The sequence below is a fragment of the Scaptodrosophila lebanonensis genome, unplaced genomic scaffold, assembly GCF_003285725.1.
Source record: "Scaptodrosophila lebanonensis strain 11010-0011.00,11010-0021.00 unplaced genomic scaffold, SlebRS2 tig00000001-arrow-pilon, whole genome shotgun sequence".
In the NCBI taxonomy this organism is placed as follows: Eukaryota; Metazoa; Arthropoda; class Insecta; order Diptera; family Drosophilidae; genus Scaptodrosophila; species Scaptodrosophila lebanonensis.
The window spans coordinates 21,948,856-21,976,721 of record NW_022060529.1 but is presented as its reverse complement, the minus strand read 5'-3'; the positions used below and the strand labels follow the sequence as shown (position 1 = coordinate 21,976,721).

General features: G+C 38.4%; 8 protein-coding genes, 1 long non-coding RNA gene and 1 other non-coding gene across 17 annotated transcripts; 5 read left to right on the top strand and 5 right to left on the bottom strand.

Annotated features, from left to right (window-relative positions):
- Nucleotides 1-1,388: 1,388 nt before the first annotated feature.
- LOC115622294 (ADP-ribosylation factor 6) lies at nt 1,389-3,177 on the bottom strand. Of its 3 annotated transcripts, none has more exons than XM_030516216.1 (5): nt 3,035-3,177; nt 2,195-2,304; nt 1,972-2,127; nt 1,769-1,915; nt 1,389-1,701 (listed from the first exon to the last, which is right to left on the bottom strand). In XM_030516216.1, the coding sequence occupies exons 2-5, from the start codon at nt 2,274-2,276 to the stop codon at nt 1,559-1,561; spliced, it is 528 nt and encodes a 175-aa protein (XP_030372076.1). In that variant the 5' UTR covers nt 2,277-2,304; nt 3,035-3,177; the 3' UTR covers nt 1,389-1,558. The 3 variants fall into 3 exon arrangements, with proteins under 3 accessions (XP_030372076.1, XP_030372069.1, XP_030372061.1); XM_030516209.1 differs by having other exon boundaries at nt 2,999-3,161; XM_030516201.1 differs by lacking the exon at nt 3,035-3,177 and adding an exon at nt 2,863-2,880.
- An 814-nt stretch (nt 3,178-3,991) lies between these two features.
- LOC115633949 (TBC1 domain family member 25) lies at nt 3,992-7,854 on the top strand. Its single transcript, XM_030531467.1, has 3 exons — nt 3,992-4,130; nt 4,442-5,776; nt 5,834-7,854. Exons 1-3 carry the CDS (start codon nt 4,086-4,088, stop codon nt 7,799-7,801), a joined length of 3,348 nt encoding a protein of 1,115 aa, XP_030387327.1. The 5' UTR covers nt 3,992-4,085; the 3' UTR covers nt 7,802-7,854.
- An 829-nt stretch (nt 7,855-8,683) lies between these two features.
- Nucleotides 8,684-14,686, bottom strand: LOC115626919 (DNA repair protein complementing XP-C cells homolog). Its single transcript, XM_030522431.1, has 7 exons — nt 14,556-14,686; nt 14,172-14,441; nt 13,333-14,111; nt 9,939-11,812; nt 9,397-9,864; nt 9,170-9,338; nt 8,684-9,097 (listed from the first exon to the last, which is right to left on the bottom strand). The coding sequence occupies exons 2-7, from the start codon at nt 14,366-14,368 to the stop codon at nt 8,820-8,822; spliced, it is 3,765 nt and encodes a 1,254-aa protein (XP_030378291.1). The 5' UTR covers nt 14,369-14,441; nt 14,556-14,686; the 3' UTR covers nt 8,684-8,819.
- A 309-nt stretch (nt 14,687-14,995) lies between these two features.
- Nucleotides 14,996-16,249, top strand: LOC115631812 (cytoplasmic tRNA 2-thiolation protein 1). Of its 2 annotated transcripts, XM_030528652.1 has the most exons (3): nt 14,996-15,044; nt 15,103-15,260; nt 15,320-16,238. In XM_030528652.1, exons 1-3 carry the CDS (start codon nt 14,997-14,999, stop codon nt 16,143-16,145), a joined length of 1,032 nt encoding a protein of 343 aa, XP_030384512.1. In that variant the 5' UTR covers nt 14,996; the 3' UTR covers nt 16,146-16,238. The 2 variants fall into 2 exon arrangements, with proteins under 2 accessions (XP_030384512.1, XP_030384520.1); XM_030528660.1 differs by lacking the exon at nt 14,996-15,044 and having other exon boundaries at nt 15,195-15,246; nt 15,320-16,249.
- Nucleotides 16,139-17,480, bottom strand: LOC115631829. 2 transcript variants are annotated; one of them, XR_003996240.1, is made up of 5 exons: nt 17,392-17,480; nt 17,083-17,121; nt 16,768-16,830; nt 16,479-16,556; nt 16,139-16,226 (listed from the first exon to the last, which is right to left on the bottom strand). It is a non-coding gene; the product is annotated as an uncharacterized LOC115631829 (long non-coding RNA). The 2 variants fall into 2 exon arrangements; XR_003996241.1 differs by having other exon boundaries at nt 17,396-17,451.
- Nucleotides 16,633-16,712, bottom strand: LOC115620089. The gene has a single exon (XR_003995186.1). It is a non-coding gene; the product is annotated as a small nucleolar RNA Me28S-Gm3255 (small nucleolar RNA).
- A 617-nt stretch (nt 17,481-18,097) lies between the features above and the next one.
- Nucleotides 18,098-20,281, top strand: LOC115629948. Of its 2 annotated transcripts, none has more exons than XM_030526559.1 (3): nt 18,098-18,195; nt 18,255-19,546; nt 19,608-20,281. In XM_030526559.1, exons 1-3 carry the CDS (start codon nt 18,156-18,158, stop codon nt 19,665-19,667), a joined length of 1,392 nt encoding a protein of 463 aa, XP_030382419.1. In that variant the 5' UTR covers nt 18,098-18,155; the 3' UTR covers nt 19,668-20,281. The 2 variants fall into 2 exon arrangements, with proteins under 2 accessions (XP_030382419.1, XP_030382428.1); XM_030526568.1 differs by lacking the exon at nt 19,608-20,281 and having other exon boundaries at nt 18,255-18,518; nt 18,611-18,773.
- A 53-nt stretch (nt 20,282-20,334) lies between these two features.
- Nucleotides 20,335-23,259, top strand: LOC115629962 (NAD kinase 2, mitochondrial). Of its 3 annotated transcripts, none has more exons than XM_030526596.1 (7): nt 20,335-20,544; nt 21,129-21,375; nt 21,778-22,003; nt 22,065-22,271; nt 22,347-22,483; nt 22,629-22,894; nt 22,952-23,259. In XM_030526596.1, exons 1-7 carry the CDS (start codon nt 20,505-20,507, stop codon nt 23,053-23,055), a joined length of 1,227 nt encoding a protein of 408 aa, XP_030382456.1. In that variant the 5' UTR covers nt 20,335-20,504; the 3' UTR covers nt 23,056-23,259. The 3 variants fall into 3 exon arrangements, with proteins under 3 accessions (XP_030382456.1, XP_030382447.1, XP_030382439.1); XM_030526587.1 differs by having other exon boundaries at nt 20,362-20,544; nt 21,775-22,003; XM_030526579.1 differs by having other exon boundaries at nt 20,370-20,544; nt 21,763-22,003.
- On the bottom strand, nt 23,132-25,820 carry LOC115629938 (probable ATP-dependent RNA helicase Dbp45A). Its single transcript, XM_030526548.1, has 7 exons — nt 25,663-25,820; nt 25,384-25,577; nt 24,970-25,317; nt 24,746-24,912; nt 24,330-24,688; nt 23,481-23,634; nt 23,132-23,424 (listed from the first exon to the last, which is right to left on the bottom strand). The coding sequence occupies exons 1-7, from the start codon at nt 25,736-25,738 to the stop codon at nt 23,235-23,237; spliced, it is 1,488 nt and encodes a 495-aa protein (XP_030382408.1). The 5' UTR covers nt 25,739-25,820; the 3' UTR covers nt 23,132-23,234.
- Nucleotides 25,821-26,696: 876 nt separating this feature from the next.
- On the top strand, nt 26,697-27,608 carry LOC115633666. The gene has a single exon (XM_030531110.1). The coding sequence runs from the start codon at nt 26,785-26,787 to the stop codon at nt 27,508-27,510; it is 726 nt and encodes a 241-aa protein (XP_030386970.1). The 5' UTR covers nt 26,697-26,784; the 3' UTR covers nt 27,511-27,608.
- The last annotated feature ends 258 nt before the right edge of the window (nt 27,609-27,866 follow it).

Below are 27,866 nucleotides of genomic sequence, written 5' to 3'. Positions count from 1 at the left end.
TAAGGGTGGAAGTCTACGGATACCAACTATTTATTCTTGTAATACTTATGTACTACAGCTATAAAGTGAAAAGATACACATAAATTATAAATACTGAGTAAATATATTGATGGACGAACGTTGAACGTTTCTCAAAAAAAGTCGGTGGGAACAAAATGCGTGTATTACCTAAAACGCTGGATTCAAAATGAATTTGAGTTACCATTCTATAGCTTGACAGTATATTAAATTTTTTATATATGGTAACTTCCTTCGCTAGCAGTTCTAAATATATAACTGTCAATTGCAATGAACTATTTTGTGTTTACACACTTTTCCAGTGCAGTAGGATAAGGCTGTAGAGCCATTCGGCAAAGATTGTTAGAAAGTCAACTAACCACCATTGAAACGAAAATCGAGCTTAACAACATTAAATATACTGTTTTACGATAGACGTACGTCTTTATATGGACTTTTTTAACTTCAATATTAAGATTTCAAAGCGTACATAACAATAATCGGATAAAATCCCATAAAATAAAAAAAAATATATAATTTGTCATTTATATTTCCTAAACGCTTTTCTTTCAATATTTATCTGCTGCCAAGAAAAACAATGTTTCAAATTAACTAAATTAAAACTACATATTACTTACCATATGACAAGCAAAAATTAAGGAGTAAACAAAGAAATTGTAAAAGCTTTAAATATGAACTCAATAATAATACAAGATTTGTTATACACAGATAAATACTTTATACAAATCGTTTAAATGTCTGATGATCACACCAAAGGTCGGAGGAAAAAACATAAATTCACAAATTTCTTTACGGCTTCTCTTGTTTGAAATCGGTTTATTTCGGATCAGCTCCGGTCCAATGAAGAATAAATCAGAAACAAAATGATATACAATTTGGAATGGACAAAACAACAAGAACATTGCGATGGCATTATACGGCTGCTTATTTGCACAACACTCGCCCCATCCATCAAAACAAGAGGAACAAACACAACATAGGTATAATTAAGGAAGGCACAGATATTAGTTATATGTATTTTGAAGACTCGGTTTTAATCTATAGCAGTTGTTTGTTCTATTTATCGGTGTTGTATTTGCGCTTCAATTTAAATATTTATTTACAATTTATTTATTTAAGACTTCCTTGTTCAAGTCAAATAACAGATGCAAATCTAAACAAGCGTTCAACTAAATTGCTTACGTGGCTCATCATATAATTTACAAGAAATATTTACTTAACTCTAATGTTATTTTCTTTCTCGCTTTTCATTCCTGTGATTTACTTTTTATTTATTTTAATATATATAAATATATATATATTTTTTGATTTTGTGGTTTTTGCTTCGTTCTTTATTTTTTGTGTATTTTTACTAGTGAGAATATTGGTTATTTAATTTTATATAATTACTATATATATCGACTTCTGCATGTTGTTGTTTCTGTTGTTGTTGTTGGGTGATCCACTATGCGTTTGCGGTTCATATAAATAAAAATATAATAATTTTGTTTCGTTTCGAATAATACATGCCCATATGTAGAAATACGTTGGATTATAATTCTCATAATTTATGGTTAGACGTTAACCACGTAAGACCTTCGAAGAGGCCATCGCCGGTTGTGGCACATGACGGTTGGACATACCAATTGCGATCTCTTATTCTAGTTAAACCTAGTTTTTCCTGGATTTCATGTGGTTTCATTGCTACAATAAGAAAATTAAGATTTCTATAGTAATGCTCTAAAAGTGGTGATGTGTAATATATATTTACCATCAGGTAAATCCTGTTTATTAGCAAATATCAGTATAATGGCGTCCCGCATCTCTCTATCATTAATTATCCTATGCAGTTCCGTGCGTGCTTCGTCTATTCGATCCCGATCCGCACAATCGACTACGAATATAAGACCCTGTGTACCTGTTACAAAAATACAATTAATTCAAAATAAGATGAATAAGCATTTTTTTACACACCTGTGTAGTAATGCCGCCAAAGCGGTCGAATTTTATCCTGCCCACCAACGTCCCATACATTGAACTTGACGTTCTTGTACGTTACCGTTTCAACATTAAAGCCCACTGTTGGTATCGTTGTAACTGATTGCCCTAGTTTTAGTTTATAAAGGATCGCTGTGAATAAGAGACATTACTTTATAAAGAATAATTAATTATAATCGCAGCTTGATGTGGGACCCACTTGTTTTGCCAGCAGCGTCCAATCCGAGCATAAGAATTCGCATTTCTTTGTTGCCGAAAATCTTTGATAGTAGCTTTCCCATGATGATCGTCCATAAAATAATGGCCAATCTGAAATGCAAATTCATAATTATATGGCAGCTGAGCACAATAACAAAATAACAAGTGCACACATTTATTCAACAAACATCGAGTAGTGAGACAAGTGGGAGTTGTTATATCAATTTGTGATATAAGCAAGCTAAAGGCGCGCACATTAACTTACATATGAACATATGCATGTACATATGTATGTATATATGGATGTATGTATGTATGTAAGTATATTTATGAACATATCTCACTTGTATACATATATGAATACACTGACTGGCGTAGTGCGTCAGCGGAAGTAAAGAGCATTATTTTGCATAATAATTTAACTTACATTGTTGTGGCCGCAAGTACAACTACAATAGCAGAACGTTAAGTTCAAAGAGAATTATCGCTGAAGCGCTTCGAACACGCACACATGCAAACACACACATACATACAAATATAGAATTGGGCACGCACACAAACACACACATATACAATACGAAAGACCAAATGAAGCGATCATAAATTAAACAGAAGTTTGTTGGTTATTTTAATGGGAGGGCAAGGCTTTGATGGTCCCCACTTGTATACCTGATTAGGGAAAGAGGGCGGGACATTTATAGCCGGCCTGGAGCGAAAATCATAATGGGCGGCTACCACAAAAGCGTGTGTTTTGTGGAATTTCTTCGCTAACACGTCACACACACCACTACATACACATACACACCCAAATTCTCGACAGCGACGAATGATGATTACGCACCGCTACTCCGCCCGATGCGTTTAATTCGTGCGCAAATCTATTTTATCATTAAGCGCAATCCCGTCACAATGTTGCATGCAATGCATTGGCAAAAAGAAAACACTAAAACTATAATTAACAACAACAATTTTGCACTATGTATACAAAACGAAGCCTTTTTTGTATCGATAATATTACCATTTTTAGTATTTTATTTATCGAAATGTGCAAGCGGCGAAATTTTGGATTTTTTAATGTTTACTGCCCTATTAGTTTCGGCGTTTCACAACACATGTACTCAAGTTGTACTTCAACATATCGGAACTTAGCAACAGCAATGATTTAAGTTCGGATGAAGAATTCCTGTCAACTGCCTACCATTTTTATCAATGCATGATCCAAAATTTTAAAGAAAAGTCACTTAAAACCGCTTGAATATAATCAAGCTATAGTATTTAATATAACTAGAAAAAATGTTATATAGAAAAGAAGACACCAGGGAACCAACAAAAGAAAACAAGAATGAAATTCTATAGTCGAGCATGTTTTTTAAATTAAATGTAACATAAGATCCCACAAAGTATGTATGTATGAATGTTCATATATGTATGTATATGTATCGACTCGTCATCCTGATTAAGAATACATACATACATATGTATGTACATATACCTTGGCCGATCTGCCATGCCTCCTTCTGTGTGTTACATTCATTCCCATAAACTAGTACTTTCATTGGGTACAGGGTATAAAAGTACTAGTTTACGATGCAGAGCCGAAGCAACAGTTTGATATAAGAAAATTATATATTACAACCGTCAAAAAATGTATACCGATATATCGCTTCGATGTTTGAAAATACATCGCAAACCCTAAACAATCGAAAAATACCGATACTCATGTTAAATATATCTTCGATTTTGGATGTATCGCTGTTTTTTACATCCCTGAATAAAGGCAATGTTTTCATTATAATTACGAAACAAAACCGCCAAAACTAGGACAAATAATGAGATTATGTTAACCGCAACACACAAAACCACTATATATTAATGTATACCACTATATCAACATGGCCGGAATTTATCCAAGGGAGGCGGTGCGCGTAAAAGTGAAGGTAAATTCAAAGCATGTTTGAGACAACAAAGAAATTTGTCACTCCTCACACCGATGGACCCTTAAACTGTCGCAACTACAAATAAGATCCAGACAGTCATTTTACAGAAATGTTGAAATTTTAGAAATAGAAATCTACAACTACTTTCTGTTTAAATTATGTATGTTTCTAAAATAATTAATTATCTCCGATCTGAATCACTGGAAAATCTGTGATATATTGAACTTATGCCTGTTACATTTTTAGATAGTTTCAAGAGTAGGGAAAGATAGAATACATGCTTATTTAATCCTTTGTTACGTCGTTTCCAGAAATGCGAGCCCACCTTACCCCCCGAGTGGCGCAAATTTAGTGTGGATCCGCAGATAACAACACTGGAGGTGCTATACTCCTTGCTTGCAAAGGCGTTTGACATCAAAACTGACTTCTCCATCAAATATAAGGCCTATGATCCTGCTGGAAATGAAATCTATTTGGCCGTGCTCTCCGATTGGGATTTGGATGCCGCCTTCCTGCGCATACACAATATATCTATACAAACAGCGTCGGAACCATGCCTGATATTACAAATCGATGTCAAGCCCTTTACCTTAGTACGCGACTGCGAATCGGAATCGCCATCATCGACAAGTCGGGCAAATAGCATTGCTGGCACCACTACTGTGCCCAACGCACCTATTGGTGGACCGTCCGGATCAGCTGCGCGGGATTTGATGTCGCCGCTTCAGTCACTGGGCGTCTCACAAAAATATGTGCAGCATATGCAAACGAAGTTACCGGGTTTAATCATGAACCAAATGGAAAAAACGTTCTCAATTGTGCAGAAAGCCTTTAATCTGTCTGAAGAGACGATGGCAAACCTTCCACCACGTCCACCTATGTCTGACAACGAGTTTCGACTGTTTTTGGACGCCTTGGGCCAAATTCAGCGAAATGATGAACTGCGAAAGGTAATCTTTCTCGGCGGCATCGAACCGAGTCTACGACGTGTCGTTTGGAAACATCTGCTGAATGTGTATCCCAGTGGCATGAACGGCCACCAAAGAATGGAGTTCATGCGCCGTAAGTCGGAGCATTATTACAAGCTTCGCGACACTTGGAAGGCTGCAATAAAACGCGGAAGCGTAGTTGGTGAGCTTGCTTACGTTACGAGTATGGTGAAGAAAGACGTTTTGCGCACAGATCGCTTGCATCCATTTTATGCCGGCAACGACGATAATCAGAGCATTGCCTCTTTGTTCAACATTTTAACCACGTATGCACTGAATCATCCGACAGTCAGCTACTGTCAAGGGATGTCGGACATAGCATCGCCACTGTTAGTCACTATGAACGATGAAGCTCAAGCTTATATTTGCTTTTGCGCGATTATGGCACGTGTAGGAGGAAACTTTATGCTGGACGGCATCGCAATGACGCAAAAGTTCACACACCTTACCGAGGCATTAAGTTTTTATGATCCTGAATTTTGGGATTACTTAAAGTCGCAGCAGGCCGATGATTTGCTGTTTTGCTATCGCTGGCTTTTGCTTGAGTTAAAACGAGAGTTTCCCTTTGAGGATTCATTGCGAATGTTGGAGGTACAGTGGAGCTCTCTGCGCTATGACGATAGAAGCGGCGATAAAGAGCTTCCCCTGTTTGAAAAGGTAACCACTATGGTTTTCTGATCCTAATTGCCTTATGAAATTCTTTTTCTAATCCAGGAATTTGTTCCCTTCGTGGACGCATCAGCCCCAAACAGCGCTAGCACATTTTCCGGATCATATAGTGCCACGCCAACAAGTCCCTCATACCTGCTGACGAAACCTCGCGAGAATCCATACACAAAGGTGTGTGCCCTGCGTCGCCAGAGCTCATCGGCATCGCTTAGCTCATTGAGCTCCTCGCTTGGTGCCAGTAACCTCGCCCTTAATGCCTCAAAATTGGACAACTCAAAACGACTGAACCACAGTCTCGATGACAATATGTCACGTCATGCAGCACGCAGGCAACGTCGCGCCTCGGCAAAGGCGCATCAGAGTCTGGATGAATCAAAAATGCTGGCACTAATTGAAGGCGCCATGGAGAATACAAAGTCATCCCACGAATTGTCCGCCAGCGAAGACACGGACGATGACGTCTTTGACAAGAGAGAGCGAGTAAGTTCGACAGCTTCGCCTCCAGAGTTCCACGAGACAAATCCTTTCAAGGACGACGCAAACCAAAATGTTGAGGAAATAGCAACGAAGCCTCCAACACGCGCTTTTCTCTGTAGTTCATCGTCGTCGAACATGGAGGAGGAGTGCTCCACAGCTCAGGGATTTGCTAAACGGCAACAAACCAACATACTTACGAATTACAGCACTGTAAGCAATATGATAGCCAAACAATTGGCATCGAATGCCAGCAATGTTAGTGAGAGCGTTAAACGCGTAAGCAGCTCAAGTGGCGGTCATTTTAAGGACCTCAAGGAGAAAATAGCGGCGACCAGTCGCATGGGCATCTCGTTCGATGGCGATACCGAGAACAAAAATCCGCCTAAACTAGTCAAGAATTTTAACGAGTTTCTAAACTTTGCAACGATCAATAAAAATCGCATATCTGATCGCTTTGCCAATCAACTACAGATAAGCGAAAATCAGCACCAACAACAACAATCAGTAAAGCCAACATCCCCAAAACATCAACAGATTAGCAAGCCTATTGTTCAGCTTACCAAAACCGGATTTGGGACGTCGCTAGATGAGTCTGATTCCTCCTCCATTCCAGAGACCACCTGGAGCGCATCGACAGCAGCAACAGCCATACAACAGGCACAAAATTTAAGCAATTACAGCTTACAGCTAGATCTGAATTCCATATCGCCTATTTCGGAGCAAACACCACCGCAGGCACAGCTACAAGAAACACAAATTGATGATGTAATTGGAAGAGAAGAAAGCAGCACGCCTGACCAAGATCAAGAATATTATCCAATGACGACAGCCATAACACGCGAATTACGACTGGATGCCGAGAATTTGGATCGCCAGGTCTTTGGGGTGCCATTTACGGAGAAACAAATGCCAGTTCTCGATGACATCGAATATGAGAAACTGGGAAAGGACACCCTTGACATGGTGGACGACCTGAAAGAGAATGAAATTATAACCTGCCCCGATGTCAGTGAGCTCCATATGCGACGCAAGCAGCGTCTGGCAGCCAAAAAGAGCAACAGTGTCCAACAGCAAAGCGAGTCGCAATATCAAATGAATCCTTTTATCGATGAAACTATGCTGCTAGAGGATGGCCATCCAACGCTTGGCCTGCGAAACAGCAACAGCCTTCCCGAAGTTATAATGCCCATCTCAACGGAACCTAATTTGGAGGTGCCGACTCTCATAGAGATTGGCACCAATGCCGATGATGAGAGCGCCTTCACTCGATCGCCGCAAAAGTCGGAATTAAATGGTTTAAGCAACACGACTACGGCGCTGCCACCGCCCCGTGAATTCGGCGGTGGCAATGCGTTCCTTATGTTTCTTTGCCTTACATTGCTGCTTCAACATCGTAATACGATAATGAAGGCGGGTATGGACTACAACGAGATTGCAATGCACTTCGACAAGATGGTCCGTAAGCACAATGTGACGCGCGTCTTGAACCAGGCGAGGCGCATGTACATCGACTATTTGCGACAATTTCACCAGTAAATTATAAATAAGTTTTATATAAGAATTAATTCAACCTAAACTGAGAATGGTAACCAAAGAGCATACTTATTATTTCAGTTCAAGATATTTTCCAATTGGTTGAACTTTGCTCAACACAGTTGCTGCTGCGAATTTTACTTACCTGTATGTTGTTGTTTTTCGAAGTGTGTATGAACAAAATTGTCTCATCAAATCTTCAAGATCTTTCAGAATGAAATTGAGAGGCCTAAGGTAATGGAGAGATAATTATATTCGAATGCACTATCATTTTTACCATATTAACAAGAACCGAATGAGTTGGCTTTTATTTTATTTTGTACTATGTATTATATTAATTTCCTGTAAGTCTGAACTAGCCAACGTTTCGTTGCCGAATTTGATTTGCGTTTAAAATTCGTTTTTATTCGGTTAGATGACCAAATGATTTGCATACCATTCCCAACGGTTTTACAAGTATGTCAAAGGATTTTCTATTTTAATTGAAAAATAATAATACTACATAAATCGATCATTTTTAACATGTAAATTTTGTTGAATTTGTGTGCAAATTATTTGACCGCAACACTACTCATTTAAATCTATGCATTCCATTCATATTTTAAATATTAATTATTGTACTATGACACTATTGCTGCTGTGGCGAATCATTTTTATATTCCGAAGAAGAGTTAAATGATCAATTTAAACAAGAAAAATTCTTATTAATCTACTCACAGTTATATTACTCTATGCTACTCAATCTGTTAAGCTTAAGCTAAAAGCAAACAAAATACATATTTATGTCCACAAAGCTATGCAAAATTTCAACTTTTTAATTATAACAAACGGAGCGTGGTAAATTTGAAGCCGACAATATCTATACTATATGTTAGCAAAAATCAATTGAACTTTTTAAATCTTTAGACATTTTATTGAAACAATTTTTCATTCGTATCATATGCGTGGGGTAGAAAAATATAAAATAAACAGACAATTCATGATTACTTCAATTCATATTAACTCATTCAGAGGAGCAGAATTAAAAGTTATACTTTTTCTTTAGACGTTCGCGTATAATGAGACCCTTGATTAGTTTTTTCCAATTCCCATAAACACGCGCTTCGTATTTCTCCTGCTCCTTCCGTTGCCGTTCCTCTTGATCTTGATACCAAGCCGCTGTCACTTGATCTTGAAACTCTTCGCATACAACGAAACCATCATACATTGGATGGCAAGCACCTTGATGGAAATCGAATCCGACAACCGCATTAGCGCAGTCTATGTTCAATTTCTTGCATATGCGCATCAAGCCGGGCACTGTTCGATAAAACGATTTGAATTTTTAATAGAATATTTCGAATGTTATCTTATGGCATAAAGTATACTTACACCTAAGATGCACAGTTTTTTTCGGCAACATACAGGCCTTAAATAACTCAACATTTCCATATGCATTCCTGGGAACTAGGCCTCCCTCTGCAGTAGGAGGCTCATAGTCCTGTGTTTGCCAAAATCCGAAAATCTCGAGGGGCTGATCCTTAATAACTGTGCGCGTCAGCTGTCCATGCGGTTTTAGAACGTTATTCTAGAACAGATTGGTTTTACGAACAACTTACCTTATCCCATTTGGGGCGAGCCTTCACTATTTTGTAAGGCTGCTCGCCCAACTTAACAACTCGCGCCTGCTTTAGCCAAATATCACGAGAGTGCAAAAGATGCACACACTCTCGAGCATATATAGGCTCACCTCGAATGAAGCCCAGCGTGGGGGCGTCGGGTGGATACAAAGCCTGAAACTTGAGCAAGTGCCGCTCCAGTACATAGAGCGGATGATCTTTGAATTCGGATATCGACTTTGGCATTGGTTTCTCTTCATGAATACGGCGAAGTTGTTGATCTTCAACAATGTCGCGTTTTGTGCGACGTCCCAGATAGGGTGTTAAGGTTTCGTCGAGCCACGCTTTCTCTACACGCCCCTTGCGCACCGTTGTCGTCCAGCTGGGACAGTAGCGGGCAGTTACATCTTTCAGGCTCAGATCGTCTTGAAACGCAAATACATAAGCCAAGTTTGATGAAGCACTTTTCTGTATATGATGATACATAGTTTTATTTTGTAAGTATACACATTCAACAAACTTAAAACGTTTTAAGAACTCACCCGTATGGTATCGACACAGTGCAACTTTCCTTTAAACAAATCAATGCAGATCCATTGCTCTTCAACTTCGGACCAAATTTCTATCCACATATCTGCAGCAGTTGATTTACGTTTCTCCTTGCCTCCAGCTTCATCATCGGTTGAGAGTACGCGTCGATCTTTCCGCAAATTCTGTACCGCTTTAGGTAGCATTGGTGACTTTTTCACGGGCTTCGCCGGACTCGGCTCAAAGTCCTCATCTGAATCTTCATTACTCCGTGATTTCTGCAGTTTCTCCAATTTGGGTCGCTTTTTAGGCACAGGAACAGAATCATCGGCACCATCGAACTGTGGTATAGAGAGACCCGTGGCTTTCGCCGCCATAGCTTTCTGTTGACGCGTACGAAGCTGTCGCGTAACCGGCATTTTTTCACTAGCGGGTTCTTCGTTGGAATTAGTTTTATGAAGCGTTGGCAATCCATCCTGATTGTTTGTACGTTCAGCAGTAGTTTTCAGCTTAGAGCGTCCGACTGTTTTCTTCATTGCAATGTTTGTCTGCAAAAATGTAGGTGATATGTGTACTTTAGGTGATTTGCTTCGTGATCGAGTCTCAGGAGGTTTGAGTTGGGAAATAGAGCTGGGATTTGCATTCTCCGAATCGTTGTTTTTAATGTTGCGCTTGGTGGTTCTGGTCCCCTGAAGTACTACTTTGGGAATTATTGGCGAGCCAATTTGAACTTTGGGCAAATCACATTCATTGGGTACGATTTGCTTTTCCTTTTCACCCAGAGCTTTACGTGTGCGATTTACTTGCGTGCTTATTTCTTCAGCTGAAAGTTTAGGTTTTTTGATTGTTTCAGCATCCACATTGGTCACAGTGGTCTTTGAACGTTTGAGCCGCGAAAGCTTCGGCTTTCCTTTGGCTTCATTTTCACTACTACTGCTTATTTTAGATTTTACTTCCTCTTTATGCTGGGAACGAGAAGTACTCGGTTTATCGTGTACCACGTAATTTTTGCTCGCATTTTGTTCAGCGGCTTTAGAATTGCCTTTTGTTTCAATTTTTAATGTGATTCTGGTAGTTGACTTTTCTTTGTCGTTATCTTTAGTTTTCGAGGACGATTCCAAATTAGACTTAGTGCTAGTTTTTTCCCTTTTCTGTTCTAAGCTCTTTGTTTTTGAAGCGTTCTTTTGTTTAGATTTCTTACTAGCCTTTTGAATTGATTCGTCATCGTTGGCATCATCATTGCCCTCATCTGTTTCATTTGGTTGGGTGTTGTTTTTCTGGTTTGTTGATGCATTCTCCTCCTTAAGCTTGATCGGAATAAGGTCGGCGGTTGCCGGTCGCAACGGTAACGGCTGCATATTTACGATCAGGCGGCAATGCATTCCCATTCCACGCGCAAGAACAATGAATATGAAGATCATATCCTGCTTGCAGCGTGCTTCCTTGCGTTTGATCTGCGCTAGAAGCTCATCGATAATGCCAGTTTTTGATTTTGACGTCTTCTCGGGATACAAATTCGGAGTTGTTAGCTTAACGGCGGTCTTGAACCAAGTTACAAAGGATTGCAAGTATTTTAACTCTGTGCCACGTTGCGTTGGATACGCGTTCTTACTAGGTAGCAACTTTAGGGCAGCCTGCATCAGACTGGTATGGCCCAACAGCCGATTGTATTTATAGCTGCGAGCAATTAAACACATCAAACTGACTTTGTGTAACAAAAGCTGCTTATCTTTAATATCGCGATTCATTCGTCGTTTTAAGGCCAGCTCTAGGTCGTGTTGTGTTTTCTTCTCCTTGTTAGCATGCCTTGAAGGCAGGTCGACATGGATTTCCAAGTCCCCAGAAACATTCGGAGTGACATCACAGTCGCTCTCCTCATCAATGGCGCCTGTAAAATGAAGTACAGTAAATGGGATATTGATGCATAGTTCACTGAAGATTAATTTCAGTTTAATGATAGTGTTTCGGTTTTTAGGATTGGAAACATTCAAACAAACAAAACACCTAAGATAAAAATTGTAGGTTTAACAGTTTGCATTTATTTATTTCATTTGATGTGCATTTTAAATTTTTATTCATGAATTAAATACAATCAACATTCACTAAATTGCGCTAAAATAATGTTGTTTTTTTTTTTGTGGGACTTTGCATTTTGTTAAACATTATTTTTTTTTTATTTTTTAATGAATATGAATACAATTTTGCTAAAGTAAATTCGTTTAACATCAGTTCTAATTTGATTAGCTATTTTATTCATTTTTCTTAAGTAAATGTTAATTTTTTCGAAACATTCTGAAGAGCCATAAAACAAAAATGTATTTTGATTGGCCTTTTTTCACTATTGTATTTCATATGTATATCTAAAAACCTGTAAATATCTTGTTTTTGTGTTTGTTTTTTGAGCATAATTTAACCAATTTTTTATTTTGAGAAAAACTAAATTTAAAAGACACTAAAACCATTAAATAAATGCATGATCTGTAAATGTTTTGAAACATTTTGATTTAAGTTTTCGTCTACGCAAAAAATCTTTAATTCTACAATGTAATTTTTGTGCGATAACATTAAAAACCACATTCAGAAATACATTGAAACTGTGTTTTCATTTAACAACACACATCCAAATTTAAATGCTATTGCATAACTTCTTTTTTTCCTTCTTTTCTAAGAGATGTCATCTATAAGTTCTGTGATCGGTTTGTTTATACGCATTGAAAGAAAATGTAATTTATCTTATGTGTTGTATTTGATTTAAAAAGCTTTTACATCAGAAATTTCATTTGAGAAAAAAACTGATTTCGAGATCGTATAAAATCAAGTGTGCTTAGTATGTAGATAGTGTAATGCAAGCCTCAACAGTATAATTTAGAGTTTAGGTTTAAGCATTTAACTACAGCTGATAGGTGTTCTACGCTAGTTCAGTCTAATGCATAGACCCAAAGTTTTTACAATATAAATGTGTAGTTTATTTGCGTATATGTATCTGCTTCATATTTTAATGCAGCATTTCGTTCCACTCTACATATGTAAATATTTGTAAGATTTTGATTGCTCGATGAAAACATGAAGCATAAAACAAAACTACGCAGTCTCATACGGAGAAATTTGGAAGCTTTAATCAGATACCAGAAGTCCTAACTACCATCAGTACCATCAGCAAGTACACCACCACAACCGTGTTCATAAGCACATCTATCTAACAGATTTGGATGAGTCTCATTTTATAATGTTCCTCTACGAAAAATTTTTCTTATAGTGACCAAATTATTCCAGCTTGTAAAACAATTTTACCGAATTGTTAACGTGGTCACAATTAGAGGAATTTTTCGCTGAAGAAAAATATAAGAACAAGACTTACCCAACGCATTTACCTAGGAGCGTAGTCATCAAACTACTTGCGATTCCTACCTGCAACTTCCTCCCACTCGGAATCGTCGGTATCGTTCTCCGCCACCACAGTAGAGGCTGGACGCGTCTTGGTATGTCGCTTTACGCGCGTTGATTTAGTCTTGCTGAGCCGCGGCGGTCCATCATCAGGTAGCGGTTGCTTTTCCAAATACTCTTTTTCATTCACGCTCGGCCCGTTGTCGTAGTTTTGGTTTTCGCCCAATGCAAGCAGTGCATTGACATCCATAGCTGCAGTTTTAGCATCCTTTTTTCCGTGCCCCTGACTGGGTGGTGCAGCAGTGGCGGTACGCTTAGCTAACGCATCTTTAGTGCGCTCCAGACTGTTGGCATTTTCAAGAAGACTGCGAAAATCGAACGCATTTGTAGTACTTTCCTCTATGCTGGATTCGTTGTTGTCCTCAGAGCCTGAGTCGGAGAGATTTGCTATACCCGCATTGCAATCAAATTGGGGTGCAGGAGATCTATCTTTGGCTGGCGCGGTAAAGAAAGTCGAACCAAGATCAATATCAGCGGGATTAACCAGGTAGTCCTCGACACTGGATTCGCTACTGGAGTCAACGTTGCGTTCGCGCGCACCGCTTTCATTGGGCGTTCTGGCGTTTTTTGAGGCCGTAGCACGATTCGAGCTCGACGCCGAAGGTGAGTTCTGGGAGGGTGATGTGGGGAATGTTTTTGGTGGCGGTCGATATTTGTTGTATAGTTTTGAACGCAGCGATTGACCGCTTGGCTTACGTTTCTTCACAGAGGCTCCCTTTATGCCACTAGGTTGTTTTTGTTCTCTGTGGACAAATATAGTTAAAACGGAATGCAACTACAACAGACTGACTCTTTCTACTTGCCTCTTTTTCCCTGCCACTGTGTTTGCTAAGGCGCGAGCAGAGGCCCCACCTACAGCTGCCCCAGCGGCTGGTGCTTCCTCAAAGTCGCTATCATCATCGTCAGAGGATTCACCACCGCGCACATCCTTAGTGGGCTTCCACTCGTCTTCACTAGCGGAAAAGCCCTCCGACAAGGACTCATCTTCTTCATCCGACATCCTGCCTTATTATTGACAGGGTGGGCGTATTACATTTATGTATGGAGCGCACTAGTTACAGTTATTGATTTTACTGCGTTTTGGAACAAATTGGAAATGAATTATATACATATGTATATACATATTTATATGTGTGTAGGTGTTTGCATCCTGCGATTTTGCTTCGTCTAATTCAGGATATACAAACCTCGGCCTATTGTCTACCAATTTTAATTTTTTTCAATATGTCTTAGAATAACGTTAAACATCAGTTTGTTATTTATTTACAATTTCAACGATTTGCGAAATATTCATCGTGCTAGCACAAGCGTAGCGTTGCTAGAGATGTGCAGTATTTTAATTATATGTATGCAAAAATATGTATATATGTACATACATAGATATCTGCTACTGTGCCGTGAGTTGTTCAAGTGATGGGTACCACTTTTATGTGAAAATTCCTGTCAGAAAGAAATAAATTATTATCAATTACCAAATAACTTGCCTTTATAAAAGCGGAATAATAAAATTTTAAGGAAATAGAACACTTTTCTTTTTTATTTTGATTTATTTACATATATTGTGATGAACATGCATTTCTGTATATAAAGTGGCATCACTGCTCAAAATACTCATTTAGTATAATAAGATGCCCATTAATTGTAAATCGAGCTGTGGTAAAAAGGCTGTTTTAAAAGTAAGTTTAGAAAAAAAATCAACAAAAGATCTTTAATACCAACTCTCCCATTTTGTAGCGTCCCAAAACTGGCGATGCTCTCTGCAAAGAATGCTTCTTTGCAGCCTTTGAGGCTGAAATCCATCACACGATCATCTCGAGCAATCTCTTCCGGCGCGGTGAGAAGGTTGCCGTAGCAGCAAGTGGTGGCAAGGACTCAACGGTACTGGCCCATGTGTAAGAGGAAAAGACATCTCTCCCGAAAAAATGCTTAACTTTTTGTTTGCTCTGTTTAGATTAAAGCTTCTCAATGAAACCCACGATTATGGACTCGAATTGGTGCTACTGTCCATTGACGAAGGCATTACAGGCTACCGGGACGACAGTCTAGAGACAGTGAAACAGAATCGTGATGATTACCAAATGGCTCTGAAAATATTATCGTACGAAGAACTATACGGTTGGACCATGGACCGCATAGTGGCGCAGATTGGACGCTCAAACAACTGTACGTTCTGTGGCGTTTTCAGGCGACAAGCATTAGATCGTGGTGCAAAGCAGCTGGGCGTTGACAGCATTGCCACCGGCCATAATGCGGACGATATTGCCGAAACAGTGCTAATGAATATCCTTCGTGGTGACACGGCACGTTTGCGACGATGCACCGATATCAAGACTGGTGGCGGCGACGACACCATACCGCGCGTAAAGCCTCTAAAGTATAGCTACGAGAAGGAAATAGTCATGTATGCACACTACAAAAAATTGGTTTACTTCTCTACGGAGTGCGTGTTTGCCCCAAACGCATATCGCGGCCATGCTCGTGCATTTCTCAAAGACTTGGAGAAAGTACGCCCTTCTGTCATAATGGATATAATCCACTCTGGCGAACAATTGAGATTTAAGGACAGTGTAAAAAAACCAGTACGTGGCGTTTGCGCCCGATGTGGATTTGTGTCATCTCAACAACCCTGTAAGGCCTGTGTTTTACTCGAAGGATTGAACCGAGGGCTACCCAAGTTGGGAATCGGCAAGAAATCTAAAGGTGACCGCATGATTGCCAACCAGGATCGAGAAATCGCTTTAAGAGAGCGCGCAAATTTAGTAAAAAACGATTTTTGACTTTACAAATTCTGTATTTCTTTTTTACATTATAAATGCTGCTCCAATTTAGGGTTCAACATTTGTAGCAGTCCTTCATATCTGCAAAAACAAAAATAAAGCCACTTAAATACAACAAAAAATATATGTAATTGCTTCATTAGATACAATTAAAATAAAACTCAGCGCCAATATATAACCATGTTCCATAATCGGATAAGCAAGGCGGGCTTAATACAAAAGAATATTGTAGAAGTTTGCCAATGCTCATCTTTTATATGGTGTCTGTGAATGGTTTAAGTGATCATCATTGGATTAGAGGCAGTGGGATTTACTTCATGAAATAAAACTAACCTCAATAAGCTCTGTAGAACATTGAACAAATCCATTCGCGAAGGTACATCATTGAGAGCCGTTATTTCAGCCATAATTCTAGAATATAAGAGAACATTTCTTAATAAGCTAAAGCAATCTAAAAATTTACATATATATATTTAATTTTAGTTTTAACTTCAGTAGTAAATTACAATAGTTTGAATCACATTGATCATATGAGGTGTCAGAAAAAAGTAAAATTTCATCACTGCTACTAAAACTATATACAAAAAAAAAAAAAAAAAAAAAAAAAACTAATTGAACATACCATTTTTTATCATGTTCAACATGTTCTAAAAGGTAGTTTCCATGGCCTTCCATTTAGAATTATCTGAAAGTAAGAACGCATTGTCGTATTACATTTTAAAGTTCACTTTATATTTTACAATTATAGAGTCGAATTGTAGACTTCGCTTTACTTTTGCACCGTAAATTTGAGAAATATAAATTTAGGTTTTGCTTGTGCGAAGTGCCGTTGCTCTGCGAACAGAAAAAAAGCACTAGCTAAAGTTGTAGATCTTTACACCAGCGACTCAAGTTCGCAAATTGTGGTTATCCACTGTATATTCATAAACGGACTTACCAATTTCCAACGCCAGATCTGGCGCACATTATCTTTCACCTAGAAAATAAAAAAGAAACGCTTTAATTATGAATGTGCATATAGTATACATATGTACATGTGTACATACATACGTATGTATGTATGGACGTTCTGTAGAGAGAATACTCAAGACCACGTGGATGATGGATATAGTAAGTGCACTACGAACAACTTTAATGTTGCAGCTATTGAGTTCTGCAAATTTGCTGTAATGCCTAATATGCAGTTATATTTGCTGCAATCTTATTTCTGTATCTTTCTAATACATTTAACGACATAAATACATACCTACATTGAATTATGAATTCAAGCCTCTCACACAGTGCACTTGATTCTTTCATCGGCAAAAAGGAAATGGCTTTCTAAGTAAAGTTGGTCGCGCTTCTTGCTAGGGATGTAAGTCAAAGGGAAAATATCGATGCTGATGTCCATCGATGTCTGTTTACAAAAAATCGATGCATCGATGCTTTCTGCGATGTTTTACAAAATTAACTTTCCATAGAAAGAACGCTCATGTTAGGAAGAAAATCAACAGAGATGCTTTCAATAAAAAATGCTTATATATCAAAAGAGGCTGTCATAGTATTTTACTTAATGTTGTTATCCAATAAAGTAATATTAAAACTGACTTTTAATGAACTTGTATGGTTAGCTTAAAAAATTATTATATATAATTTTCAAAACAAATCAATCCCACACTTCGCATTTTAAGCATATAAAATGTGACATTAAATACGAATAAAAATGAATATCAAATTCATAACAATTGAAAATATAAACAAAGTGCGCATTTTTAAAAATGTTCCATGTTTTTCGATGCTCGATACATCAATGTTATTATATATCCCTACTTGCTATTTCGATATCGGTAAACGTCAGCACACTACTTTGTGCAACGTTACCGATGTGCCAAGCATCCCTGTCGAATATCTTCACATTGCTCAACATTGTTTTTAACAGTAAAATATATTTCTTCAGTTGACGCCAAGGCTTACTGGTGTTGGGACATAAAACAATTATTTTCGTCGAATATTAGAGGATTTTTAGATAAAATGACACAATTCAACTCTGCAACGATTTTAATGCCTCTAGGTAAGAACAATCATTTCGCTAACATATCTTTGCTGCAATAACGCTATTTTTTCGAACAGACGAATATTACGATAAATGCGTAGAAGATAAACCAAAAATTCCAAAGAAATATCCAGGTTCATCTCGTAATTGGGAAAATGACAATCGCCAAGCTCCCCGTTTGAACAGTTACAAGGATCTCGATTACGTAGAAGATGATGAGAACTTTCTGTTCCCGATTTCCCAATCAAATTGCAGTCAACTTAAATATGAATTCGAAGAGTTCAATCAGGCTTATGAAGACGGTATGTTTTCTACAACTAAAAATAATGCACAGGATGCAGGTATGGAGCAACAAATTGATTCAGCACAGCAGCGCATGCACGATCTTAATTTAACAAATCCCATGGGTGCTGTTACCGCTATTCAACATCAGATGCCATCGCACCATGTCAGTAACAATTACAGTGGTGGTCACATGAATCAGCGACGCTTGACCAACGGCAATACACAACGTGTTGGTAGAACCCGTGGCATATACAATGACAACCGATATGGCCAAACATACCAACAGCATCGCCCAAAATTGGCCCGCAATGCTCAACATTTTCAGTCACAGCAACAACGTCAAGTAAAACAGCAGCTGAAGAATGCTTTTGGTACATATGGCGGCAATGTTTCTCATGCCACGCACGTCCATTCTCAACAAGTTGTACAAAATATCAAAAATGAATTCCAAACCGGCAAAGCCACTAATACTAATTCTAACGGCTGGATTTGTGAGAATAAGCCCAAATCTTTGATCGAGGGTCATAAAATGTCCGAATCTTGCACGGAACACTTTAATTTTCCAAAGCCTATGATAAACAACTTTGAAAGAATTGTTAACAATCCATTGGCCCCTAAGTCTATGGTAAATAATTTCGATCGAATTATTAATAATCCATTGGCCCATAAGGCACACGACTTGCCTGGCCAGCATATGTCAAACTTTAATTTTCCAAAGCCTATGATAAACAACTTTGAAAGAATTGTTAACAACCCATTGGCCCCTAAGTCTATGGTAAATAACTTCGATAGAATTGTTAATAATCCATTGGCCCATAAGTCACACGAATTGCCTGGCCAGCGTATGTCAAACGTGCCTCAATTTCCCAATGCTTATATGGAAAATGAACATCACATAAATGATATTGGCGAACGGGCTGTTTCGGCCCCGGCTCCATTGAGACTTGCTGACCTGATGAACCTCAGCTTAAGCGATTGCCAAAATATTGAAGGAGAAGTCGTTGCCAGGAATGCGTTCTTCTTTTTAGATAGTGTTATTAAGATGCAGCAGGAATCATCTCAAAATGACTTTGGGGTCATTCAAGTAAGTATATGGCTTCTTGTACATTAATGTATTTTATATAATGTGATTTCTTTTATTCTAGCCGAATAAAGAAGGAGTGGGATTTGTACCGAAAATTAATATCCGGAATAAACGTTTTTAGTAGAAAGATATTTTCAAACCGAACACATTAGACATGAGTTCCCCATACGTTATAAGTTACACTAGTTAATTTTATTGTTGTTTAAACTTGGCAACTACCGCCATACCGTGAATGATGCATCGTTATAGAAGAAGAAAATTAAGTGAATGGCGAACGCAGTGGCGGCGGCTTTCTCAAGCGAATGTGTAGAAGTTTCCTACTATTTGGTCTGATAAGGAAGAGGCAGAGGCTTATCAGCAATGCACAACAAGAATAAGCAGCTCATAAGCAAGTGATTTTCATTGCCAGTACACGTAGTAAAACGAAAGCGGACGAAAATAGAACAAAAAGCGATAATTTGTAAAAAGCAACACGAATTTTGTGTACGAGATGCCGATGACAATGTGAAAAATGAAAAGAGCAATATAATCCAATTAGCAAGGCAATTTTTCGGTAGATCCGCGAATATTGAAGTGTGCGACATGGTTCTTAAATAACAACACCATAACCCAAACATACATATTCAAATCATATTAAGCCACAAATGATTTAAGCAATAATAAGCAATACATACAGACACGCAGTATTTACAATAATAAAGAGCTGAGTTTTCTTCACCCCGGCAACAACCATTACCATTCTCTCTTCTTTTATTAAATGGACTTAAGTTTATAAAAAACAAGTTTGTCATTTTTATACGTACATATGTACATAATATTTATGTATGTATAAGGGCAGATGCGAAACTGAACGCGGTGTGCAACTTTATATTCTATTTCGTGAGTCCTAATTTGTGGAAATACAAAAAGAAATAAATAAATGAAAAGTTACTAAATGTGTGCTTAATCGTCGCTCAGCATGTTAAAGTCAAAACAATTGATCCAACAATTTGCTAAAGGTAACTAAATGGAGTTAGGATGCAAGAAAATCTAATTTTCAAAACATTAGTACCTTACTAGATTTTATTAAATGCTTCCTAAATATGCATTCCTAAAACGCAATTTCGAAAGCCCGTCATTATAAATACTATCTCTTTTCACATTAATTGCATCTCCAACCGTTTGACGGTTATCGCAAAGCTATATGTACATAAGTACATGTACATGGATGTACATAGGCGCAACTTCTGATTATGTAAATACATATATGTATGTATACATGTACATATATCTGTAAGTCGAAAGTGTAGGCCAAATTGAAAAACGAGAGTAAACATTATCTTATTTCTATATATGTATGTATGTATATATATATGTATATACATACATATGTACATAAGTAGAATGTACATGCATATGTATATTGAGAAAATTCAGTTTTAAAGAGTTTGTAGTCAAATTTTGACTGTTAGAATGATTTTGAGTGTCGGCCACGCCAAAAAAATTGTACCAGAGGGGTTAAGTAATTTATTTTGACCAGTGAGCCGCGCAGCCAACTAATCGGCTATATATTTACTCAATATACGCTGCTCCCCATTTACAGAATATGCCAAGTTTACGCCGACGAATTTTAAGCTGCAGCGAGCATTGGTGGTTACCAAGTTATCCCGCTATGAGTTCGAGCAACTGCGCCACCCGGATCTGTCGCGGGAGCAGTTGGAGCAGAAGCTACGGGACCGTGGCACCGATGTTGAAATGGTCCTTTATTTGCACAATCTGCATAAAGACTTTGAGCGCCGTATCGTTCAGAGCTTTCAAGACGTTGGCTGTGAAGTGAAGTTGGCTAGCAGGTGCGTATCCTTATCATGGCACATATTTATTGTGCACGCATGCATGTATGTATGTGGTGGAGAGCCCAGGGAGATGCTTGTTTGTCGTTGTTTTTGTTATTATTGTGGGTGTTTCGTCAAATCGTGACCTGACCACTTAAATCAAGGATTTTAACCGAAACGAGCAAAAATAACCATTCAGAATAACAAATGCATTTTTCTTAAAATTTATTTGAAGATGAACATTTTTATCCATGGATTGGTTCCTGTTTCCGATTAATTAGTTTAATTTATTACCTAAATGTCGTTTTCGGTATAAATCTGTTTTAACAAACACAATTGTATTTCCGCCATCCACTCAATGTGTCTAATATGGCCTTGTCATTGTTAACTTTACTAAAAAAGCAGACTTGAATTTAGAAGTTCACTGAGCAAAGACGTCATGAATTGGGCGGATGTTATTGTGCCCGTTGGTGGTGATGGCACCTTTCTGCTTTCCGCTGGACGAGCGAGTCCACTCTTTGCCCTCAGCCAACAGAAAACCCCAATTGTAGGCTTCAATTCGGATCCTCAACACTCTGAGGGCAGGCTCATGCTCCCAAAACACTATTCGGAAAATCCGGCCGATGCTGTATCGCGCATAAAAAGCGTAAGAAACGTTATATCTACTATCAGATCAAAGGTGCAATCAATTATTTTTTTAATTCAAGGGCGATTTTAAGTGGATGCATCGCTCACGCATACGCACCACCTTGCTAGGTATAAATGGCAAAATTCCGGAGTCAACCGATCTATTCAGGCACACGGTAACCAAAATGGAGCAAGTGACGACATCACCGGAAATGCTAGACGAGCATATGGCTAGTAAATACAAGGCCAAAATGAAACGGGTATTGCCCTATCTGGCTCTCAATGAGGTGCGCTTTTTGTTTTGTGTTTCGAACAGCAGTGATCCCAATCTAATCTCAAAATATGTTGTTATATTGGTGCAGGTCTTTATTGGCGAGCAGCTGTCGTCGCGCGTGTCCCATCTACAACTTGTGCTCAATCATCAGGATGTAGTCAATAAAACAAAATGCTCTGGATTGTGCGTCAGCACCGGCACAGGCTCCACATCTTGGCATACAAGGTAAATTAAAAATGTAGAACCTATGTATTTAATTCATTCTGTAGGGAATCTTATCTACTCTATATATACAGATATATAAAACCGCTTGTCCTGACTGAATGACTGACTGGTAATATATTAATATTTTTATATATTTTATGTGCAGCATTAATCGCATAACTGGAAGGGATGTCGAAGATTTGCTGCGTTCGCTGCCCAACAGCAATGCCGCCGATGTGGCTCAACTCAGGGAGAATGTTGAAGAGATTGCACAACGATATAATCAGAGTCTGCTTTTTGCCGCCGACGATCCACGTTTGTGCTACTCAATTAGGGAGCAAATTTGTGTGGGAGTTTGGCCCTCACCCAAAAATTTTAAGGAACGCGACTTTGTGCAAAATGTTTTTGTAAAGTCGCACTGCATAGATGCCAGTAAGTAAACTCGAATTTGTAAAAAGGCTCAATTTGAATGCCTCTTATGCATTGCAGACCTTGTCATTGATGGCAGCATCTCTTATCCCTTCAATGATGGAGCCAAGGCTTTGTTAGAAGTCTGGCCTGAGGATGCGCTGCTAACAATTTCCCTTGACTGAGACTGTCTTATGCTGAAAGTGCCTATACTTAAGCTTTAATATTTAGTTTTTACCCCTGCTGCATTTTAAGCATGTCTGAATTTTTGGAAATTATGTATTTAATTAGGCGTTTTGTAACTGCTTAGTCTAGTGTAAGCTCAAAAGTTATTTGTTGAACTATAAAATACTTTGATAACAAATTAATTTGCTTCTGAGGTATCTTTACTTTTTGCGCGCTTATATTTTTTCTCAAAGCGTGCACTATTTACATCTTTAAAGCGTTCATCCTGCAGCAACACCTTGCCTTCCCGATTCAATTCAGATTCGGTTTGGCGTTGCTTTCGTTTGCGACGAATTTCGCGTAGTTTTTCCTTTTGCTTTTTCCGATATCTGCAATGAAATATAATGATTACTATTTGTCAGTGTTTTGTCCACCTAAGTCTTACAGCGCTTCCATTTCATCGGGATCCTTTCCCTCAAGTATCCATGTTTTACGTCTATAGTTTTGAGCGCGTTCATCAAAATCATTGTTATCCAATTTCATCTCGGACTCCCGGCGTGTCACGTTTACTTGCATGAAGATGCGCTCAACCATGCGCTCTATAAGAAAACAAGAAAGGAATGCTGGAGTCAAGGGGCCTAACACTACATTACCCTGTACCCACCCCCTAAAATAAAAACAAGAAACGCCAGACGAGCGGGCTCAACTCTTAAATACCATGTACAACCCCAGAAAAAATATACATATATGTATATACTAATATAACCTTTTACCCTTTGGGACAGGGTATAAAAATTACAAATAAAAAAATTAAATTAATAAATATCCATACATTTATACCGGGACCGTGTCTATGCGTGCTTATGCATGTCTATGAGCGCATATCTGTACAGTACAGAATTAAGTCAAAGCAGCAACAAAAGTTTCAGAGATAACATAAATTGGCATAAATTCGATATCATAATGACAGATAACTACTAACTGGATGTAATTGTCGAAGTTGGGTAAGAAATTCTAAGAATTACCGGAGTTCAAGCTCACTTTCTCGGACTTAGGATACTCTGGATACGAAGCTATACTTACTGAGATCATTGCGTTCATACGGACGGACATGGCTCGACTCGTCTTGTCATACTAATTAATAATATATATTCTGTGGGGTTTGCCATGACTCCTTCTGTGTGTTACATACATACAGTCACACTAAACTACCATACTCTTTTAGCCTTTGGTTACAGGGTATAATAAACCTTACATTGATAGAAACTAACAAACGAGTTGTTTATGGACTCACGATCAATAGGATGTTCTGTTAGTTTAGTATTGATTTTGGCTTCAATTTCCCCGAGCAACTCCAGATCTCTGGGAAATCGAAATATCGATATAGCCAGTCCTTTCCGTCCAGCCCTTGCCGTTCGGCCCACTCGATGAATGTATTCAGTTGGCGTGCGGGGCAGCATATGATTAATGACCAGCTGCACGCTCGGTATGTCTAGCCCACGGGCCGCCACATCTGTAGCAATAAGTGTGCGTATGTGATTTGACTTGAAGCGACTAAGAGCCGCGACCCGCTCCTTTTGACGCATAAAACCATGCAAGCATACGTTCTCAATATCCATGTTTCTCAATGTCATCGAAAGAAGCTGGCAGTATCTAAAATTCATAATGGATTTTTATCCCTCTCTCTCTCAAAATATTTATACACCTCACTTTTTTGTGTTTGTGAAAATCATAACGTTGCACTTTTCGTTTTCCTCGCGGTATTTCCGCAAAGCTTCAATTAACACCATATCTCGATCATAATCCGCACAAAGTAAATAGCGCTGGTCGAGTGTGTCAACTGTGGCAATTTCAGAGTCCTGAGACCATTCTACACACTAGTTGGAAAAGTTGTGGAAGTAACATTTTATAGAAAAATAAGTTCATGTACTTACATCCGCAGCTATGGTAAATATGCTGGACTCTTTTATAAACTCCTTCATAGTGGCCGAAAAGAATAGATTTTGGCGGGATTGAGGTAAACATCTCTCAATTATGGCGAGGCTTTCGTCAAAGTCACCGTTCAGCATGCGATCTGCTTCATCAACGACCAGATATTTTAAATTATCAAATGAAAATGTATCACAACCAGTTAAGTGATCCGCTAATCGCCCTGGCATAGCAACAACAATATGCGGTCTTTGCATAAGTTTCTGGCTCTCGATCATTTGGTCAGTGCCCCCCGATACAACACAAACGCGCACACCCATGGGCTGCCCGGCAACCAAAAACTGTTCGGAAATCTGCAAGTTATGGGAAAACAAAATTGAAATAAAATCGTTGTTTATCTTTTCGACAAAAAATTTCACCTGATAGGCCAACTCATGTGTAGGTGTCAAGACCAAGGCAAAATGACTAACAGGCTCCTCACTCAACTTTTGCAATATTGGCAAGGCAAAGGCAAAGGTTTTGCCCGAACCCGTTTTAGCAGCACCAATGCAGTCCTTCCCGGACAATATTGCTGGGATGCAATGCTGTTGTATAGGCGTAGCTCCTTTAAGACCTTTAAGTTCGATTGAGGCAAATGTTAGTGAAGCAACATCATGACTTGAAGCCATACATATGTATGATTTTATGCATTTGCTTACCTAATTTTGCCAACTGTTTAGCTAGCCAAGGTCGCAGGCCCAAGCTTTGGAAAGGACTAGATTCCTTTGCCTGCATATTTAACGTATTAATAGTTGTTGCTGTGTAATTACTTCCTTTAATAATATTAGGAATTTATTAATGATTTCAATATAGGGAAAACAAACGAAAAACACGCAGCATGCAAAACGTGCATAATTCATAACAGCTGATTAAATCGATAGACAAAAACTCATCAGCAGGTGTTAGTATTCGTTTCTGCCGAATGCTATCAATAATACCAAGTCGTCGTTAATGATATCGAATTCAAGCTACAAACATATAATATGGCTTTCACATTGAATACATATCTTATCTTGGGTATGTATTTCATATTTGTTGCCCTTGTGCGTGTAACATTCATTCGCACAAAACTAGTATACCCTCTGGGTACAGGGTATAACAAACAAGCGATGATCTCCACTCCCACAAAATAATAAAAAAAAAAGATAAAAAGCTAAAGTCGGTTTCTCCGATTTTGAAATACTCTGTACCCATGTATATGTAGGATAATTATAAACATTTAAAACAATAACTCGGCGGGCGTAACACTTAGTGCCCCCCACTCACCAAAAACTTTTTTTTAAGTTTATATGCATGAAAGGACAAGGGACAAGGGAATAGTACAAGGGAATAGTACTTTAGTGCAAATGTATATAATACACAGAAAGAGCAGTGGCGGACCTCACAAAGTATATTTATTCGTGATCAGATCAAAATACCTGATTCTTAACATCATTGAAACGTTTTGATATAACGGCTATTCACCAGAGAACAAACTATTTGCACTATTCAGAGTCACAATATCGATTATTCCCCGGCTCTATTTAGTTCAAAAAGAGTTTAAATATTTTAAAAACTATTCGATTGCTGTACATCTGTAGCTAAATAAATCATCTATCGAATAAGCTATTTAATAAGAGCTGAGGGGCAAGCTCGGTTACTTATTTACAATTTCCGTATGTATTCTTCTGTCTTTTTTACTCGTTGTGAAATTAAACAGTCCGTCATCTATAGTATAGTGACGGACAAGAAACAAAGACCAAAAAAAAGGAATTAAAAATAGAAGAGAAAATAACGTCATAATGGATGCAGCGCCTACCTTATCGAATCTTAATGTAATGTGCGGCATTTGCACCGAGTTCTATAAAGCGAATGATGTCATTTTTACAACATCAAGTTGTGGACATGTTTTTCATAAGGAATGCTTGATGCGATGGCTGTTCACATCTCGGACGTGTCCGCAATGCCGCGCTATGTGCCATCGCCAACGGACCCATCGCATTTATTTAAACTTTGGAGAACGAACGGCTCTTGATGATGAAGAAATTGAACCGCCCGCCATTCAGTGGGTTCCGCTGGACTTGGATGAGTCAAATCCCCCAAAATCTCTACTGGACAAAGCCATTCAATGTGGCACTGACGATGAGGGAAACGACACATATGTAGCCCGCGTCTACTATGCAGATGATCTCCTTCCCGCAAATTACGTACCTTCAAAACAAGTTGCTTACGCTCCTTATGGCTGTCATGCCCATACCCTAACCGATCAAGTGGATATCCTAATTGACTGCGAACACAAATGGGTACCTGCAGAAAATGGGCAGGTACCCCCGCAAGCCATACAAACAGGTTACTCGGAGATTGGAGAAACTCTGTATACTGCTCGTGCTACTTACCAAGAATTCACTCTTCTCGGTAAAGTTCATCCCTCTCATAGAGTTATTTATATGCCTTTCCGCGGACAGGAAGTAAATTCATCTCAGTATGAAGTGTTGGTACTATCGCCCAAAGATCAGGCCGATCGCTAAATACATACATATGTCGTTGAAATAGCTGTAATACAAGTATATATACATATATAAACCCATTGATTAATTAATTAAAATAAATCTTGCACCCTTATTAATTTTTCTGTTCGCTTGAAGGAATGAATAAAATGATATCAGGCAATCAGGTAATTTGTATTTTATTAAAATTGGTAAACAAAGTTATTTTTTATGCTTTGTATGTTCATATTACTGAATCTGACTTCCAATTTCCCCGTGGGCTTTAATTTTTTCTGGCTTATGTCTTTGTTGTTCAACTAATGTTCACATTAACAATGCAGTATAAAGATGCATTGCATTGCATAAATGTATATGCAAATATATTTAAAAATGTAGTA